Source organism: Taurulus bubalis, assembly GCF_910589615.1.
Source record: "Taurulus bubalis genome assembly, chromosome: 14".
In the NCBI taxonomy this organism is placed as follows: Eukaryota; Metazoa; Chordata; class Actinopteri; order Perciformes; family Cottidae; genus Taurulus; species Taurulus bubalis.
In genome coordinates, this window is record NC_136602.1 from 14,828,749 (window position 1) to 14,849,383 (window position 20,635).

Genomic DNA, 20,635 nt, shown 5'->3' on the forward strand with positions numbered 1-20,635 from the left:
TCCGTGAACTGTGGAGAAAGGTGATGAAGGTAGAAAAAAATCATTTTAAATTTGAAGTTATATTTGCTCTGCAGCTCTAGCTGGTTAAAGACCCATCCTGCCTGGTAGGTAATTTATGATGATCCACAATAAGCTGAGCTGGGTTTGTGTGCCGTTTTCTTTTAGGCTACTAAATAAGGAAAAATTGTCTATGTTTTGAATAACCATCAAAAAAGGTTCTTCCTACTTTCAGCTCTTGCAGGGGTGCAATCAAGGACTTTTGTCAAATTGCAGGGGCAACTAAATTGTGAAGAATTTGACTTTTGACCCTTGTTGTTGTCGGCCATGGGATGTCTCACAACGTCACGACAAACGTCAGAATCCTCTAAAATTTCTAATGTGACCTTCTCGAATGGCAAAACTATTGTACAGGTGTTGGCTATTAAACCTTGATAATATATGCAATGAATGGAAAGTAATTTGTCAACATCTGAGTCATAACTTAAAATAGACAATCTGCAGTTTATTGTCAAAAAATGAAGGAAATGGGATGGAAAGAGGTGGAATGAAGGACATTTAAACAGCCAATTCTAAAAACAATCTTCCTGTTCATGTATGAATATGGATGAATGTCTCTTTTCATTTCCTTTTTAAATTAAAGAAAGGACTGTCCTGAAAACTGTAATTAGTTAAGTTTCTGGATTTATGGGCTTTATGGGGATACTTTTTATTTCAATTTCTAAAGGAGACAAAAAAAAGCAGATGTTACCACATTTTATGAGGAATTAAAAAATAGATTTATAAAAAGTTTAAAATTGGAGGTCACATATCTGGAGCACCTTCAGTATCTACCATAGGGCTGTTTTCTGTAGCCCCCTCTTGTCAGCCGTAAAACTGGGGCTTTGAGGCTGGGACGGGTAGTCGCCCACTCCTCCTCTGCAAAGACAGTTAAACACACATTGTAGAAAGCTGCTGTATCAACCGTGCTGTCGCAAAGTCAAACTGGGAGCCGGGGTGTCGTATACTTTCCTCTCACCACCCATTTAACCAAAGACAAGAAAATTCAAGCGAGTAAATTCTATCCCAGGTGCTATAGAGGCTTCTCTCCACAGAAAATTAATTTCATAAGCACTTCGCCCTCTGTTGGACCCACACTGAGATCTGACTGTCAGCGGCTCCTTCCTTCGAGCCAAATTACATAAAGACGGCCACCTCTGCTCCATGGCACATTGCACCGCTCCCAAATAAGAAAGTGTTTATGGAGCAGAAAATCAAATCATTGCCCCCTTGGTTTTTGGTTTGGTCCGACCTCAACACCCTAGTGCACAATTCATTGTGCTGAAAATGAATGAGCCTGCAAACCCGCTGTGGCAACCAGCTTATCGCCGCTGTCATGTGACAACCTTGTAACTCCACTTTTGGTCATTTCTAAAACTCTTGCAATAGAAAGCTTCTAGTTTTGATTAACCATTTGAGTACATTTGTATACTATGTTGCTTATCTGACTGCAGTGTTGTGTGCACAGCAGAAGTTACTAAGCCAATAGTAGCAGCTTTTCTGGAGTAAGCCCCGTGAGGGCACATATCCAAAAGGCAAAACACTCCACCTTTACAACGGGCATCGGTTCGCCCCCTGAGCTTCCACTGGCACATTTACTGTTCGAGCCAAATGCAGCTTGTAGCCAGGAAGGTAGGAGGGGTGGTGCATGCAGGAGCGACCCCCAGGGTGACGATGATTTGAAGTGGGCTGGAACCACAAGGCGTTTACCTTTTGTTTCTCTGCTTCACAACATCTATTCAATATCAGTGCAGCAGCAGTCAGGATTGTGTGGCAGAGACTTATTTTCTCGTCAGGAATGAATTTAAATAAGGTCCAAGGATGTTTCTTAAAAAGTCTGCTTTTAAAATCATACATTGTGTCTACACATTTGACTAATTACATTTAACAAAAGAGTCAAACTACTGTCGCTTTTGTGAATTATTACTGGCTTAATGTTGGGTACAAGGATAGCACTGGAAATGTTTAGCAGACTAATTGCACAATGAATGGGTTGCAGATATTGCTCTCGTGGATATACTGATGCGAGTAGATGTTGTAACTAATGCTGGACAGTCATGATCAAATAACCAATTTATAATTTTCTTGATTATCTGACGAATTATTTGGTCTATAATGTCAGAAAATCATGAAAAATCACAATTTATTAAAGCACATGGTAACAAATTGCTTGTTTGTCTGACCAACAGTCCAAAACCCAAAGATGTTCAATTATCAATGTTAAAAAACTCATCAAATAACCAACTAATTGTTTAAGGTCTAACTGTGTGATAATGACGGTTTTCCTTTTGCTCTGTTAGAAGTAGACTCGTAGTTGGATCCATGTCCAACTCGCAAAAACTAAGTTCTGCTTCGTACAAAGTAAGAAGTACTTACCATAGTTGTTGTAGGATTCATCACTGGTTCCATGTGCATATTCATAATATTCTGAAATGCTAAACAGACAAAAACTGTAGCATCAGTAAAAATTATTTTTTCAGAAACAATTAAGACAAAATACTATGTATTTTGTATACATAAGGTTGCCATTATTCTATAGTTTCCTTATCATCTCCAAATACCGTCTTTAAAAACAGGTCACAAATCTATATTTTTAAATATAAATGAAGCCGAGTTATTTCCTAAAACAGCTTCGGCACCTTTTGAGCAAACATTCTTTAAACGGCTGTACATTTGTTGCGGACTATTTTCCGCTTTAGATAAATAGACATTTGGTGCTTCAGTGACTATTTACAGCAGCAGGACGGTGTAAGTGGGATTAACTACAGTGCGCATGTTGCTCACTGATGTGTTTTAATAGTTTCTGGACGACAGTGGAGCTCAATGGTGCAGAGGACTAAGATATATCACGTTTTAGATCAACATATGATATGTGTTAGTTGGAACAATTCATTGCACAATAAGAAACATGAATATCACCAGGCGTATCCTTTTATCAAATTAAAGATACAAGGTGCTAATTCATGGTTCAGACTTAATGTTCTGTGTCAACAAAGTAAGTCAAGTGGAGGTCTTAATGTCTCATTAATGAACACATGTCAAGCTGAGATGTACAGCTGGTGACAGCGGACCTTTCACAGGCAGTATTGTAAGTAACCGTAGACAGATGGTGATTGGAAAAAAAAGTGCTTTGTTGTTTATCCTGTGTGTGTGTGTGTGTGTGTGTGTGTGTGTGTGTGTGTGTGTGTGTGTGTGTGTGTGTGTGTGTGTGTGTGTGTGTGTGTGTGTAAGTAAACATCACCTCTTTGACTGATTGCTGTAGTTATCCTCATAGGCTTCGTAACTCTCGTCATCATATTCCCCACCATACCCATCATCGAAGCCCTGTGAGAAAACACGCAGTTAGACATTAAAGTCTCCTCATCTCTATCCAGTCTAACTAGTTAGAGGTGAATATAAAAACAATCAATGCTTAGTTCCTCAGGCAAAGTCCATTACTTTATGTCCACAATAAAAGAGGAAACAGGGGGGAAAAAAATCATGTCCAACAGAGATTATTGATTAAAGCTTGCAGGAAAGCATCTCTCACTAGTGGAGCCTAATAGACACCTTCTGCGTCTTAAACCGCAATATGGATCCAAACTATTGATAAGTGAAGACTTGAGAAACAAGCACAAAAAGCCAGCGAGTAACTGCAGTCATGTTCAATAACAACACAAATAGCAAAACAGCATGCAGCAAATAGTCAACAACTTTCTAAATGTGTGTACAGTTGTATATGCTTTGCAGAATGTTTCTCCTCCTGTAAGTATTGGTTACCACATCTGTGCAGCTGTGAAACAGATACAACAGCTATACAGTGTATTACACTGTAAATCTGCATTATGTTTTGATGCTTTTAATGGTTTTATGTGAAGCACTTTGAATCGCCTTGTTGTTGAAATGTGCTATACAAATAAACTTGCCTTGCCTTGCCTTAGACTTGTTTCTATAGCTCTCATAAACACATATTACTGTTGCTCTCTCCCAAAACAGAAGAAATATCCTCTGTTATGTTTGATGAGGAAACTGAGACAGTATCAGTATTGTCAACTATTGTATTTAAGTAATGGCAATACGCTATCAATATGTAGTTGGTTTATGTTTACATTTTTTGTCAAACGGACAGAATGTCTGCAGTGTAAATCCCATTGCAAATGAAGCTCTAGCGTAAATTCAGACAAGAAGACAATCCCCTCACGCCAGGCTCGTAGGCCTCTCACTCATACTGTCCCTCACCGGCAGCACATTCCATACTGGATGCCCCGTCAGAAGTGTCAGAAGTGTAATAAGCAGCAGACTCCGTCAGCTGGTCAGCAGCTGGCGCGCCCAGCCAATAGCGCAGAGTCACGCCCTCTTCACTAGCCTATCAGCTTGCTGCCGTCTTCTTTTAAATGTACTCTATCCCCGCCTCTAGTGTCCTGCTGCTGTCTCATGCGACCCACCGCCTCCCCAGCACCATCCCTTCTCAGATTCAGCATCCCATCTGCATCTCCAGCAACTCCAGCAGAACCTCCAGCCACCACTTGGACTCCTCGGGGGGATCTACAGATTGCTGCCGGTCAGGGCAAACACAGCGCGATCTCAATCTCCTCGTGGAGTTCAAGCACCAAATAAACTCTGTGTAAACCAGAGGGCATCATCTGGCATAATAAAGATGAACTACTAATCACTCACGGTCTCTCCTGATTGAAATATCTGTGTTGAGGCTCAGACGGTTTTATCCGCCCCAGTAATCCAATTAATGAGTGTTCACATCTACAGCGGACTCAACCAAGTTTTTCAAGTAACCTGGTTTTGGAACAATTCAAGCAAACATTGATCCTTGTGGCATGTAAACGTCTCTCTCCTGAAGTTGCTGCTCCTTTTTATATATTTTCTTTAATCACTGGTGGACTTGATGGTGTCATTACCACTGGGGACAGGTTGGACAAGTTCCTCTCACTTTTCAAAATCCAATTTTGGTCCATGTCACTTTTACAGTTTCAGTTGATTTACTCCTAAAGTCTCTCTAAACAGAACAATATCCTTGGACTGTCCTGTTGCCAAAACCCAGATCAAGAGAGGAGTTGCAATGCTTTCCATGATGACTGTGCACTCTCTCAGCAATTAAGTTGTATGAGAGTGCTTTTGGGCGTTAATGCCCTGGCTGGAGTTTTTTTTAAACTAAAAACACAATTTATCCTACGTTTACTTATTTATAGTTCGTACACTCCTCAACATATTCTGGAATTGAACACAAATCAAAGAAAAGGCACTAAAGGACACACGTCCCGTATACAGTATAGTATTATTAATCATAAACTATTCATCATCAGACTTTCATAATAATTTATTATTTGCTAGATGTAGGTCAATAGATGAATATAAATGCCAGAAACGGCAAACACCTCTGACTTGATTCGGTCCGCACCACTTCTTAAACCGAACCAAAGTACTGTCTGAAGAAAGTACTCCTTATAAAATTCTGATAAATGGTTTATTCATGACAGCAGGGATAATCAATCTTAATGGACCAAAGGTGCTCGTAAACAGCTTAATCTGAATAACCCCTAAACTGGAGCAAAGCCAAAGTGTGTGCAGAACAGTGCACTATAACTATTGTCTGCTCTTGTAATTGTTGGATATTGTTCAATGAAAGATATTTACTGGAATTTGAAGTGCGTACCTTTCTTTTTCATCATAATCTAATCTCTTCAAATCCTTTCCAAGCTTGCTATTTCAAATCTAGCTCCACCATGATGCATTCAAGTGCTCACTTTCTTTTAGAGATCGAATATATTTAAAATCAGCAGAATGAAATTGGTTGAAACTGCAATGGAGCTGGATTATGGCAGATACCTGCCTGTAACAATAGAGTCGTAGCATTTAGCTTTTGGTGTGGCTACCTTTGGTAATGTTTATAACACCAGAGCAGACACATCAGTGTGAAGAACACAAAGGAAATTACATTCAAGGCACTTGTACACATTCTCACTCTCCTTTTGAGTAATGCTGGTTCCAACAGCTCTGGTTACTGTGTGGTTTTATTTGTGTGAACATGAATTTGACTAAATTAAAGTTAGGGATTATGTCAGGGATTAAGTTGTTCAGGGGATCCAATACTTTTCTTGCATGAGTCTTTCTCTACAAAGGAAGAGTCAAAAACCTGCATATCTCAGTAATTGACAAATCGCTCCACACTGGACCGTAAATGTAAAGCGATCGGTGGATTCATGTCAGTCAAATGAATTCTAAAAATAAACCTTCAGTCAAACCTTCAGAATTACAGGAATGAAAGGTAATGTAAAAACTCTGCGTGTGTGTGTGTGTGTGTGTGTGTGTGTGTGTGTCTGTATTAAGCCCACCATGAGAAAGGTATTAGTTTAGTTATGGTTTATTTTTTTTATTTTTTTATATTTTGAAACCTAAAAGCTTTTAGATCCAGGTGAGTCTAACTAGTGTAAAACTGGATTTCTGGTCATATAAATAATTGTGATGTAAGTCATTCCACCATTGAGGAGCCAGGACAGCAAACAGTCGTGACTTTGTTGAGTGTTTAGCTCGCAGTGACGGAGCTACAAGCCGATTGGCAGAAGCCGAGCGGAGCGAACGTGCTGGGGTGTACAGTTTTACCATGTCCTGGATGTAGCTTTTAAATACAAGCTATGACTATTTGCTGTTTTATTTACCGGTTAAATTATCAGTACAGATAAGCAATGTTAAGTAGAAGCAAAGCAGTGCAACACTTAATTCAGCGTCAAGTAAAAAACAAACATAACACAACGTTTATCATTCTCTGATTATTCTCTCTGCTGACCTCAGTATGAGTTTGACCCACAACATAGGCTGCGTTCAGAGACACCAAGGTGCTATGTGTAAATAGTCCGGCTCCTAATTAATGAGGCCTGATTCCTCGAGTTTGACTCATCTGTAAAAACAATTAACACCGGTCCGTTTTAACAAGGCAGAGGAAATAAATCAAATGTTAACATAAGGGTGGAGAGTGTTCACTCAGTGTAATTAGGACAGCGAGAACCTAGAGGCCCTTAGCACTGTACTTCATTATCAATTGACAACCTGTATGTCCCCTGACAGTGACTGATCTTCTTAGGGAGCTGCCGGTGAATGCCTCTCCATGCAGCAGAATAGGGAGGAAAATGAGATTTGCAGCCTTTTGTCTCAGTGAATAGATGCTGCTCTTCACTGCTTACCTGCAAATGCAATTAGTGTGAACCTTTTGTTGTCGGCTGAACGCATATGAGTTTACTTTTACATATGTTTTCTGTGTCGTGTTTAAATTTGAGAAATGGGCAGGTGTAATAATTGAGATCGATCTTTTTGCAAGAATAGTGAATTAAACAATGTGATATTTGTCGTATTGGCTCGACAAAAAAATAAACAAGTACTTCTCAATCTTCAGATGTTAGATATTGTGTTTCTTGGTGTGCTACTTCTACACACTGGGCTTCAGTCCCTGTTGGTACAAATGCCACCATTATGCATTCTACCGGAGTTTTTCTTCTGTTAAATAATCAAGTAGAAGTGTGTCACACATCTATTTTAATAAACAGAAGAGTTCTGCATGGACAATTTCCATAATTAATCTAACAAATGTGAACTCAGCAGTGTATCTGAACCCATTGTTATAAAGCAATTACAGCAGATGTGCATAAAGGTGGCCTGAGAAACCGCTCTCCTTTAAGATATATACAGAATCTCACGCATCTTTTATGTTCACGAAATAGATGATATGGGGAGAATTTTTCCCCTATTTCAAAAGGGTGTCCTTTTGCTTTTCCCACCATAGATAGATTAGATTTTTTTCTTCAAAGCCTCCCAAAGCTCTGTGTTTAATCACATTATGGCATTTCCCGCACTGCCTCGGTATGGTTGCAGGGCTGAGGTTTAAAAACCAAGCTATGCGTTTCAATTTTTACCAGCAATTTGTACAATTCATGGTCTGCTGTCAGGGACAGAATCCTGCATCACTCTCCAGATTTCGCTCTTCTATCATCTGCTCCGACATTAAAAGATAAGATTTGATCCAGATGGGATTTGATCTTTAACATTAAACTGAGGCCACGGTCCCAGTCTATACAAAATGCTATCAATCACATCTTTAATCTTTACTTTTGCACTTTTCTCACAGAGGAACGTATACTGATTACAGTGAAATGTCTCACTGTAGCTCAAAAGGGACCAGTATGCTCTCTGGGTTGCTTTCCCTTTCAGAAGTGTTTGCACATTAACAGTTGTATTGTGATATAGCGTTTACATTTATTTGATAGAGCACCACACTGTTGGGTTTCTGTCTCAAACACTCCCACACTGGTTTCTGGGCGAGATGTGTTAACTGCAGCTCTGGGAGAATGCATACTTTGAACGGGCGACTTGCTGAGGCAGCTCATGCAAATTGATGTATTTGTCTAATCAATGACATCGATTATGTCGACCGATTGACCCAGCCCTATCAAGCTCTAGGCACACAGGAATACGATAAATCAGGCTTTGGCTACACAGATTCTTTTTAGTCTTAACTTATTGTTTGTTTAGTTTTTTCAATGGGATTTGTTGACAACAACACAAAGATGAAATGCCTATAGTTTTATCCTTTTAACCACACTAAAAACGTTGATTCTTTCACAGTTTTGTGTCAAAAACAACATTGAGGAGTACACAGATGTTCATGAACTATAAAGCAACTACAATTATGACCTCACTGTTGTATTTCTCCGCCAACGAGTCATGTTTCAGCTGACATCCATATCGGTCCAAAATATCATCAATTCATTATTATATCCTTCTAAACATTTGTGGGAAATTGTCACAATTAGCATATATATTCTTGAGTTACGTGATTGTGAGGTCACGGTGACCTTTGACCACCCAATCGGTTCATCTTTTAGTTCAAGTGGACGTTTGTGCCAAATTTGAAGATATTCCTCCAAGGCATTCCTCAGATATCGCGCTCATGAGAATGGACCAGACCTGAGATCACAGTGACCTTGAACTTTTGACCATCAGCATCAGTTCATCCCTGAGTCCAGGCTGACATTTCTGCCAAATTTGAATATATGAAGAAGGCGTTCCAGAGATATGGGGTCACACTGTCTGTGACCTTTGACCTCCAAAATCTAATCAGTGTCTAAGCGGTGTCCTCCAGGCTATGGCTGGGCGATTATTCAAGATGATAATCTTTTGTCTTTCAATATAATCAAATTGTGATGAAATCACATATTGAGATATCGGGATATATAATTACGTTGTCTAAATTGATCACAACAAGCACATTAACTCAGCTTTCTCAGAAAAATAGAATTGATCAGAATTCTGCTTCAGGTGATACCACAGTGTACTCAGATCAACATATTGTCTTGTCTTGTTTGTGTGCATGCATGTAAACGTAAACAGTGTATAGCTGGAAATATATATTGATTAGTCTCTAAGAGTTATCTCTTATACACTATTTATTTATTTATTGAATGACCAGAAAACATGCTATATTGCTATCGAGATAGGAAAGACCTATATTGCCCCAAGACATTCCTGATCGTCATATTGTGTTTACGGGAATGGACCAGACAGACTGACAGACAATCAAAAAACATAAAGCCTCTGGCCACTGTCATGGAGGCATACCAATTATACATGATGACTACCAGCTTCCTCATTCTTTCCATTTAAGTTTTAAATCAATACCACCCTTGATTATGGATATTCTCACAGCATCACTTTTATGGAACAGACTGACAGTTTGAGAAAGTCCATCAATCAGTTACACTATTCCCAAACACACTACAGTGCTTTTGTCTTCTTCTTCCTACAGGCAAAGACACCATGTAGCAGCAAAGACACATCTATTGTACATTTGTTTCTCAAAGACAAATACAGGATGTAGCAACACAGGGAAATCTATTGCTGCTGATGTATTATTGTGTTTCAACAGATTGTACGGCATCTTGTAAGCTCAGTGATTGAAAAAGCAAACAAACTAGGACCTTTTGTATAAAGAGGTCGTGCTACATTCTGAAAACATTCCTGAAGGAAATTGTGTAATGTAGTAGGAAAAAAAAAGAAGCAAAGTGAGATATGAGGGAAGAAAATGTTCAGGACAAACTCATCTTTCCATAATCCCCTAGTCTCTGCGCTCCCACCCTTCTTTCCAACCTCCAATTACAAAGAGAAGAAATGCCTCGCTTTTTACTCCTCAGAAATATACAGGCTCTACATCAGAACTCAATTTGGTTTGGTAATGAGACTGCGCTTGTGCATTTCCCCATGCAGACAGCCCAATCTTCAATTGCCAGCACACATGGGGGCTTTGCTTAGCAGGAAGGCTCTGAGGAAATAGACTGGTAAAAGCGTTGCCTTTTTTCATTTGGATGAAACTTTGAGCTCACCGTGTGTCGTCTTTTCAAAATGACCTTGAGATATTTTCAAGATCTGAGGACAAGCATACCTTTAACTCAAACCTTGAGTATTTCTCTGTACGGATTCCAGCATTATTTCAAGTGAACAAAGACGTTATAGGCCATTGGTCAAGGTACTACCTACTCTCTTGTTGCATATAAATGGTGCTATTCAGCTATTCACAATGCAGAGCCAAATACTTTGTTTATGTGACACCACGTTTCAAGGTAACTTATAGTGTTACCTAACGCACAGGCTTTTGTGTGAAGTATATTTGATTTTTTTCGACTATAAAACTATAAAACCCCATTTACTTTCCTGCACTTTCCACTTTTCAGGCAGCCGTTTTATTTCACCACAGAGTGAACATCTACTAGCTGCAAGCAGGCTCTGATTTAAGAGCTCATTCCAGGCACTGACATCTGGTGCTGTTACATTGTCAATGTAGTGACCAAATTCACTTCACGCCAAAACATGTTTGCTTATCACTTGTCCTATAAAGATGAATGTCAATGCTTTCTGGCATCAACCATAAGGTCACATTTACATTAGCTGCATTAAATACATTGTGTTTGCCAACATCAAACGAGATTAAATAAGCAATCGACATTGACATCACCATATGCTATGAAATATGCAATTAGTAAAAATAAGTTTGGAATGTTCCAGATGCACAGCAGTTCGAAGAAGCAGCTATCAGAGCAAGTGATGGACAGATTTGTCACAGCAAATAGAGCTGAAACATCTCAGGCCTCAATACAGTCAAACCTGAACTAAAATCTGTCTGTACAGTGAAATATGCTTCGCTTACAGCTTTTTGAAGACAGGGAAAGCTAGCTGCCCCACAACAGATTGGGGCTAAAGTGACAAAGGTGAAAAGACAGTTCAAGCGACATTTTGCGACAGGAAGCAAAGATATTTCAATGACGAAGAGAGTTAAATGAAAAACGAAATCAATGGATGATGCCGTGTGTGCCCATTTTCAAATACTTAAAAGCCTACCATCTGAGCTAACTCTAACTTTGAACAGAAATAGGACAATGTAAACCTAATCCATTGTTATTCATTGTTCAAATCTGCACAGCTACATAAATCGGATGCTTTCGTTTTTGCTTGAGACGTGAAGGGTTTTCATGAAAAGTATATCTTTGATATAAAGAGATAGAGAAAAATGATCCTTGCATTCAACTACATTACACTCCATGATAACTTACCAACATAAGATGAAGATAATATATTCTTATCACCTTTTAAAGGTGGATTTGGGGGCATCTAGCACTGTGGTTGAGGACACGTACAAAGCCGCGGTAACGCCGTTGGCCACACTCAGAGGCCATACTTACCATAATAACACTTCTTTAGGATCAACAGAAGTCAGACGGCGGAGCCACGGTTTTGCACTCTGCAGCTGATGTCATCACAATTTAAAATTTGTGTTGGATAACTACGGTGGCCTTCAGGAAATGTAAATAGAAGAAAGGCCAGTGTTTGGTTTGTCCGTTCTGGGCTACTTTAGAAACGGTGTAACATGGCGGACTCCTTGAAGAAGACCTACTCTTTACGTATATATGAAGGGGTTATTCTAAACTAATGCAAACACAGCGATTATTAGTTTCAGGTGATTATACACTAATGAAAACATAGTTATGCATAGTATATGCCATTTCTGCTATTAGATCCCCCATAATGCGACACTGGCTCTTTAAGTCAAGCACGTTTTTAATATTATGCTGATATAGATGTAAATCGAGGGTGGCTTAGATCCAAAATCATTATAAAAAGTTTGGTATGCTTTTAATTAATTGAAATAAATTAAAAAAATATTTTATTAATTTTCTGCTTGCCCTAATTTTTCAAACACAAGTCCCTGAATGCCCTACCTCTCTGTGTAAAGCAAGACTCCTCCAGATCACGTGAAATGAAATGAAAAAAGTGGGATTTACACACAGTTCAAGTACAATTATTATCAGCTATACTTTTCACTGTGTGCAAAGAGGATTGGACTTACATAGTCGTCGTATGATTCGTGTGTGACGGCTAACAGCGGGGGCCTGTATCCTGCCCCCCTGGCCCTCGGGGTTTTCACCTCCCTCGTTAAAACCGCCGTGGGAAGTTTGCTGTGCGCCGCTGCCGCTGTCCCCCGAGGGGCGGCAGCACTCCTTCCTGTGCCTCTGTGGCCCCTGGTGAAGCAAACAAGCAGACAAACATGGCATCAATTTGCCTAAAGAATCTTACTCCATAACATTGCAAGTTGCAGTGATGTCTGAGAAAAACTGGCATGAAGACATAAAGAAATCAGTTAAATCCCTCTCATCGCTGCATATGTGCAAGGCTGCCTCAGTCGGTGGGTGTCATACAGTGAAACACAAGATAAGCATGGTAGCTCTTGCAATGATCAGAGGGCTCAAGAGTGTCACTTTGTGTCTTTGTCATCTCTGCAAACATGCCTATGCCTATTTCAATAACACGACAGAGCAGTGCCTAGCATGTGTTTGTCCAAAATCACACCTCCACCTGCCTGAAGCTAGAACACACCCATGTTGTAGTAAAGAGACAATAAAGGCCAAAGACATGGGCAGGTTTGAGGAATTTAAGGTGGATTGTTTCTTTTATGGAGGTGGGACTGTCCAGTAGCAGAACCACATAAACACCGCAGGGTTTGAAGGGTGGATTTAGCATCGCAAAGCCGTCTATTGTCTGCTAACTTAGCATTTTAACGGCAGCATAATGTAGGTGGGCTAGGATACCCTTTCTTCCTCTGGCACATCCTTCACTAGGTAGCAGCCCATTGTGATCCAAAAATACAGACACTCAAATGGGAATTACTGGTGCATATTTTTCATGGAGATTTACAATAATCGCTTATCGTTGCGCCATAAGGGGGGAAATCTAGGTAGAGAAGTGGTGGTGGTGACTTAAAAATGTGAGCGTCCCATGTTACTGCAGGGTTTAGCTCATTCATATGTGCTGCCTTAATTAAACCTGGCTGTCATGGCAAACTGTACCTGCATGGGTAGTCCTGAGGGACTCAGGTAGATTACAGACAATTTGCTCGTGAAACGAACTTAAAAGGAGTCTAGATGAGGGCCGCGTTTCACTCGAGCAATGCCAATCAAATGTTCTCGAACATCTAAGTTGTTCTGTAGCTGGTCGTGCCTGCACCTTAGAATCCCCTTAAGCTACAGAATGGTACATGGAAATCAACTAGCAGGGCTCTCAAGTTTTTAAGACAGGTAAGAGTGACATATCCTCCTCCTTCTCCTCCTTCTCCTCCCCCCCCCCCCCCCCCCCCCACCTCACCCCCCGCCCGCGCCCCCGCCCATGCCGTATGCCCACAGACCAGCCCCCCTGCCCCCATATTATTATTAGCTTTATTTTCATTGGTTGCTGGATTACATTTCACCCAGATACAACAGATACATTTTTCTGATTGGCTATTCGTGGAGCCCATTTCTTTTTTTTGATTGGCTGATGAGTGGCACCTCACGGCAGAACTCCAGGGGATTCGGGGAGACGTGCTTGATTCCTCCATGGTGAGGGCAGCGCGACCAGGTCATGTTTGTGCGCTGCGGCACATTAAATAGCCTAGAGTTTTTTTTCAGCGTGAGAAATACGATGTGTGGCGGGAGGGCGTGACTTAAGACCGAAATGCGTGACAGTCACGCTCAATGCGTGACACTTGAGAGCCCTGAACTAGTATTTGAGTTATGAAGAAGACATAACTGGTGAATTGTTTTTATTGAAAGGGTACATGAGGGGGAAGAGAACGAATAACACTTTTATATTCAATATTCAGATGTGTGAACCAATTAATCTGAAATTCACCATGAAGGCGGCGACATCCTTCTTCATTATTAAAGCATGTATTTGCCATTCACAACACTGCACACCAAAATGCTGTTTATAATGTGTCGTATTGCTGTGGATAACAAATGTTGGGGGTTGACTACTTTTGAGTGATTGCATAACTGATTTAAAGGAAAACTACTCAACCTTTGTATGATATCAACAGTTGGTTAATATGTTGATGATAAATACCCCTTTTAAGTTCTGCTCATTATGTGAAAAGATAGTACTGCAACTGTAAAGAAAAATGTATATATATATGACATAAGTCTTGACCTAAGAGAAGTGTTTCAGAAATGTTTCGATATGAAGCCTGCCACAAGTCTTCTAATAGTAGTAACCTTCAGAAACGTTTAACTTTAAGATGCCCTGATTGTTGTATTCACAAAATACTCAAAAGCCCTTTTCTTTGGCGCTGTATTTACTGCTTTACCCCGTGGATGTTGTGGTTGCTGGCCGTACGCTCCTCCCCTGTGCACTCCTCCCTCTGCCCGACTCGTCGGAGCCATTGAGCAGTGAGAGCTCTCTCAGTTGCTCCTGTCGGATCTCGTCATTGTAGTCCTGCGGGAAACAAAATACAGAATTTTTCAAAAACAAGGACATTTGTCTTCTGACTGCAACAGATGCTCGCAACAGCAGCAAATGGCATGTAATCAAAATGATCTTGACACGCTCAGCAACCACATGGCGCTGCTGAGCGTTGAATACCCAACGAGGAACGTTTTCTTTTGGTGTATGTTTGTTTATGCAGGGGAGGGATTAGTGATGTAGGACGATCAATACATACTCCTCAAAAAAAGACGTGGATTCATTGGTCGCAGTAGTTTTTGTATGATTTTTTTTTTTAATAAGGCAAAGGTAAAAACATATTTTCTGTCAAGGGGTTTGTAGAACTAGTGTGAGTTTTTGACAATTTGCCTTCCGTATGACTGGAGGACAAAAATAACCAGCAAAAACAGATTTCAAAATAATTTCCAAAACCTGTATGTTGAGAAGAACGAGGACATAAAAAGGAAATAAAAAAACAACAACCTACTTCTCACTTTCAAGCAACATAAAAATATAGTCGGCACACAGCCAGTAATTGACAGTTTCAACAACTTTGTGAGGAAGATCGTTATCTTGTGATTCTGAACCCTTTTTTCTTAACCCGTTATCAAACAGTATGCGGATCATTATGCAACAGATAAGGGAGTGGACAAAGCAATATTCATTATCTTGTCATTGCTGTCAAATAAACAGGCTTATTTCTCAGAAACACACAAGCAAAGCCCACACGATTTGATACCTCGGGCAAAATGTTTTTAGTTGTTTTATTTTATAACAAAGCGATGGAGGCAGCAACCAACTGTCGTTGGTGTTTTTGACAGCCACACTTTGTGACTTGTTGGGTCTTTCCCACAGTATGACATGAGCGCAAGAAGGCCTAAAAAACTTCCTTCAGATATTTGAAAATAAATAGAGGTCACTGTAGACAAAGTCGGACCAACAATTCAGACCCAGTGTGCAAGAATTAGTTTCCAGAAATGTGAGACAGTTTAAATGTTGAAAACAATTCTTCTGGTCTACATGAATCCTTCCAAAATGGAGTGAATGACATCTTTGGGAGAGCGTTAATCCGACCAGTAAATGAACTGCACATTAATTCATGAGATATCATTCTGTGTAGAGTGCATTGATAAATGAAGGACAGACCATTAATGGGTGTGCAGGCTCTGTTTGAGGGAGATTATAGCTCACACATACACTATAATCTCGGGTTCTGGTGAATTGTGTTACTCTTTATTTGCTTTAATACCTTCTTTTCATGCTACTCTGTTGATTTCCATTATATATCTATAAACCCACCTACACCACACTAAGTCATGAGGATATCACAGCAGAGTGTTTGCCTACTCTGTGATTTGCACGTTTGTCATTGAATGTAATCCGATCTTTAACAAAAGCCTATTATTAGAATTTCATTATTATGTGTGACCAGAAAAGTTGTCAACTTGCTTATTCATATGCCTTGCACATTATACCAAACGTCAGCATCATTATTTGACTTATTGTCATACAGGGACCATATGATGAACAGATTCTGACTTCTGCGTGTCACAGAAGAAGAAGAAGAAGAAGAAGAAGAAGAAGAAGAAGAAGAAGAAGAAGAAGAAGAAGAAAATCCTCAAGGTAGATTTCCAAAACACTTGACACACTGCACACATGTGTTCTCTTGTTAATGAACTAATAGGGCCTGAAGCGTTCTAATGGTTTGAAGGAGACTGGCAGGGCTTTTAATTGGAAAGCTGGCAGCTTATCTAAAGCACAACAAATCTGCCAGAGCTTGTAAAAGTTGACTGGTGACAGAGGCGTTAACATGAGATAAACCCCATGCTGAGGCTTCTCGGGTCAGACTGTTTGCTCACTGAGATTAACTCTAACCATGCAGGACCTTGTACACAAACGATGCCCTTCACAAAGCAAAACTTAGACTTTAAGTGGTCGGCACAGGAAGAACGGTGATACCGATCTATCTTGTGTGTGCGTCTACCTGCTACACGTCTCTGTTGCTGGCTGTGTTGACGGATTTCATTTTCTCGACTTTACATCTCATTGATACTCGTCTGTTGGCTGCAGGACCGTTCATGAATAACAGTTCCTATCTACTTGGACATTCTTCTGACAAACATACAAAATGAAAATAAATTCAACATTTTTAAATAATCAATCTCAGTGGAAGAGATGTGGATCTCTTCTGAGACCTGAAGGCATCTAGTGATGCGAGTCAATACATACCTCCATCAAAATATTAAATAGATAAACAAACAAAGACATCAAATCAATCCCAGTTTTTGAAGAGAATGGTTTATTTCCAAGTGTGTTTCCACATACAAAAAAGTTAGATTACTATTATCACATATGAAGATGTCGGATGTATGTATGTCAGAAGATGCATTGGTTTCTTTGGAGGACAGAGCTGAGAATTTTCTGGTGATATACAGCATATTGACAGGCCTCTCAAGTGTCACGCATTGAGTGTGACTGTCACGCATTTCGGTCTTAAGTCACGCCCTCCCGCCACACATCGTATTTCTCACGCTGAAAAAAAACTCTAGGCTATTTAATGTGCCGCAGCGCGCAAACATGACCTGGTCGCGCTGCCCTCACCATGGAGGAATCAAGCACGTCTCCCCCGAATCCCCTGAACTCATCAGCCAATCAAAAAAAAGAAATGGGCTACACGAATAGCCAATCAGAAAAACGTATCTGTTGTATCTAGGTGAAATGTAATCCAGCAACCAATGAAAATGAAGCTAATAATAATAATATAGGGGGAAAGAGGGCTGGTCTGTGGGCATACGGAGGCGCGGCCGGGGGGGGCATGTTTGTGTGCCGCTGGTTAGCTTCAGGTCAACCCTGTTAGCTCTGTCAGCATTTTTGTCGTAGTTTTGCACCGTTAGCTGCAAGCCGCGTCGGTGACTGGTATGTTTTTTAGGTTGTGGTTTGCAATAAGTAAAATAAGATCTTGGAGACAACGTTAATTCCTACAGCGCACGCCGTGTTTAAACACTAAAGAAGATCTGAAAAACCATCACAGTGCATGCTGTCCTACTACTACAACTACTGAAAGATGTTCTCATTCTCCCAAAGCACATCAGACCAGTTGATGCAGAGGAACAGAAGCAGCTGCAGCAGATGATAATCTGCATCTTGATATGATGTGTGTCAAGTTTTCCACTGTATGTACATAACTTTCTCATTATGCTCATTTCAGTTATGAACAAAAATAACTGGGTGATATGGACTTGAATTCTGTATTTCGTGATGCCGGAAGTTTACATTTATGAATCTTCATTATTTGGTCCTTTGCTTGTGCATTTCACTTTATTGTGTTGCTTCGTGACCATCACTGAAAACAGACAAGAATCACTTTTGAGGTCATAATGCAGGACAGCACAAGTGAACCATAGTGTGATACAACTACACCTGAGAACTGCATATATATATATATATATATATATATATATATATATATATATATATATATATATATACATATATATATATATATATATATATATATATATGTGTGTATGAATTAGTGCACGACTAGAACAAAATCTACAACCAATGCACAGTCAAAAAAACAATATTCTTTCTCATGTCGAGCTCTTTCAACGTGAACTCAACACAAATTGCACCTCCTTCCTTCCACAATAAAATTGGCCCTGCATTGTTAAACCACCTGCACAGTCTGGATCTTTTCTGAACATAATAATGCAGAGGACTGTGCATACGTGTGTGCCTCTGCAACACCAGGCCAATCTTCAGAGTTGGTGCTCAGGCTCTTTCTTTGGGATCATGTGGATCAAATAGATTACATTAAATTCAAACACAAAACAGACAGCTTTAATAGCATCTATATCTTTGTTTTGTCTTGAAATCAAATTAATACGACATGTTGTTACCCCCAAGATGAAGGCCACAAGCTCATCCAGCTGAGAGCAGAAGCTTCTGTCCTTCTCCAGTGCCTCTCGCTCTCATCCTGTTAATACTGTTTTCTACTGATTAGGTTCCTGTTTGCATAACTGTGAGCTGACAGCACTGACAGCCTTTCTGTCGGCAGATTTTGCTTCACAGCAGATCTGAGAGCTCCCGCTCAGAAAAGCTTTCTCTCCTCATAGTCAGCAACTGATAAAACTCAAAACTGTACTTCTTGGTGGCTTGTGTGTTCAAATCCTGCTCAAGACTAAATTAATAACACGCCAATGATTCATGTGAAAGTGTAATTGGAAATGGTCACATCTTTTACACATGTGATTGTGATTCTTTTTAATAATTGTGATTTATATCATAAGGGTTTTCATAACAGAAGAAAATAAAATTAATTTTATTATGTTTTCCTGTTTTGTAGATATGAGCTCAGTGGGACGCAGGTTTTACTGAAGACATATTTGTCCTCAGACATCATGGGGCTGGTGCAACATTAAAATTATTTTGTTTTGGTAGAATATGGAGCACATTTGAGTTTTTGTTCAGAGATGAGTAGAAAGGAGTGCACCACAAATCCCTCACCTAAGCTCACATGCTGTGGTGCAAACTTAGATTTTCAGCTGCAACCAGCAGTGTAAGTCATTTAACTACACATGTGGCATTGTGGGAGCTACACGTCTTGTTTATTAAGCCTGCTGCATCATTTTGACCTGAGTTTGGTTTCTGAAGCATATGTCACACAAGCAGGGGTAGATGGGCCACTGGAGCAGTGCTAGTTTTCCTGATGGCAGAGAAAAGCAGTAATGTTGCCTACCAGTTGGCTCGAATCAGGAATCAGGCATTTTTAGCAGTCTTACATTTAATACATGTTTCCTCCTTGGCCAACTTGTATTTGTTCGGTCTACATTTCACACGCTTAACTGACAACAAGTTGATGTCAAATACATAAAAAAAAGTCCACCAATTTAGAATTGCTCTTCTCCAACATTGTGCAACCAGGAATAGACAGTTTAAAACAAAACTGATTAAACACATGTTCCCTCCTTGTCAGTCCTGGAGCCTACATTACCCACAATGCAACACAATTTCGATGTAGCGGCCTAATGCAGCCTCGAGCTTAGCCACAAGGGGAGATGAGCAGCTGGATAAAGGTCTCGTGAGCTCACAAACTCCACACCTCCAGATCTGTTTCATTTTAACTTGTAGTCTTCGGTCCCAACCGACCAACTTCATAAATAATGCCTGATAAACTGCCTCAAGGGATGTCACTTGAGGCAGTTTATCAGACTTCACACAACTTCTTTTGGGGCCACAAAAGGATTTACAACTTATTTATTTGACATATTCAGTAGTACTCCCCAACACCAGTAAACAGTCTTTGATGTGTAAAATTATTGGAGTCCCTCTTAAATTAATCAAATGAACAAATTTACATTATTTTGCCTTTTGGAAGTATAATTACAAATAAACAACACATTACTAAACCCATGCTGGTTATTTTTAACCAAACCAGTCCCAAATAGCAATTCACTTGAAATATCACTCTGATAACACAGTAACCATCTCCGTTCCTACACAGTGAAGCCATAAAAACAAGAAACAGCAGGACGCACCTTCCACTTTCCACCAGAGGCAGGAAACATCTGTCACTGTGGACACTGACAGATGCCTGTTGTGTTGCATTATGTGCAGTTTATTTGCAAATCCATAAGATCCCTGAAGCAGCAAGCATGTGCTATAAAATACATGGCATGGTCTTTATTTTTTATGTTTGTTATTGACATGGTACAAGCTGAATTTAGGGACAAAGTCAGGGTTTCCCCTTTTCGACCTTCACTTAGTATTCTGGGGTTTCATGATACAATGAAAGGACGGGAATGTGAGATCTAATTAAGCAGCCAAATGT

The 20,635-nt window shown here is 40.0% G+C and overlaps 1 protein-coding gene across 1 annotated transcript in view; it reads right to left on the bottom strand.

The window, feature by feature from the left end:
• Positions 1–820: 820 nt before the first annotated feature.
• khdrbs2 (KH domain containing, RNA binding, signal transduction associated 2) overlaps positions 821–20,635 on the bottom strand; it is a gene marked incomplete at its 3' end in the record, with an annotated part of 50,739 nt that continues 30,924 nt past the window's right edge. The window contains exons 5-9 of the mRNA XM_079229704.1: positions 14,687–14,814; positions 12,416–12,587; positions 3,278–3,360; positions 2,413–2,471; positions 821–915 (exon numbers count right to left, since the gene is read on the bottom strand). Coding sequence (XP_079085830.1) covers positions 821–915; positions 2,413–2,471; positions 3,278–3,360; positions 12,416–12,587; positions 14,687–14,814 — 537 coding nt within the window. The remainder of the gene's footprint in view (positions 916–2,412; positions 2,472–3,277; positions 3,361–12,415; positions 12,588–14,686; positions 14,815–20,635) is intronic.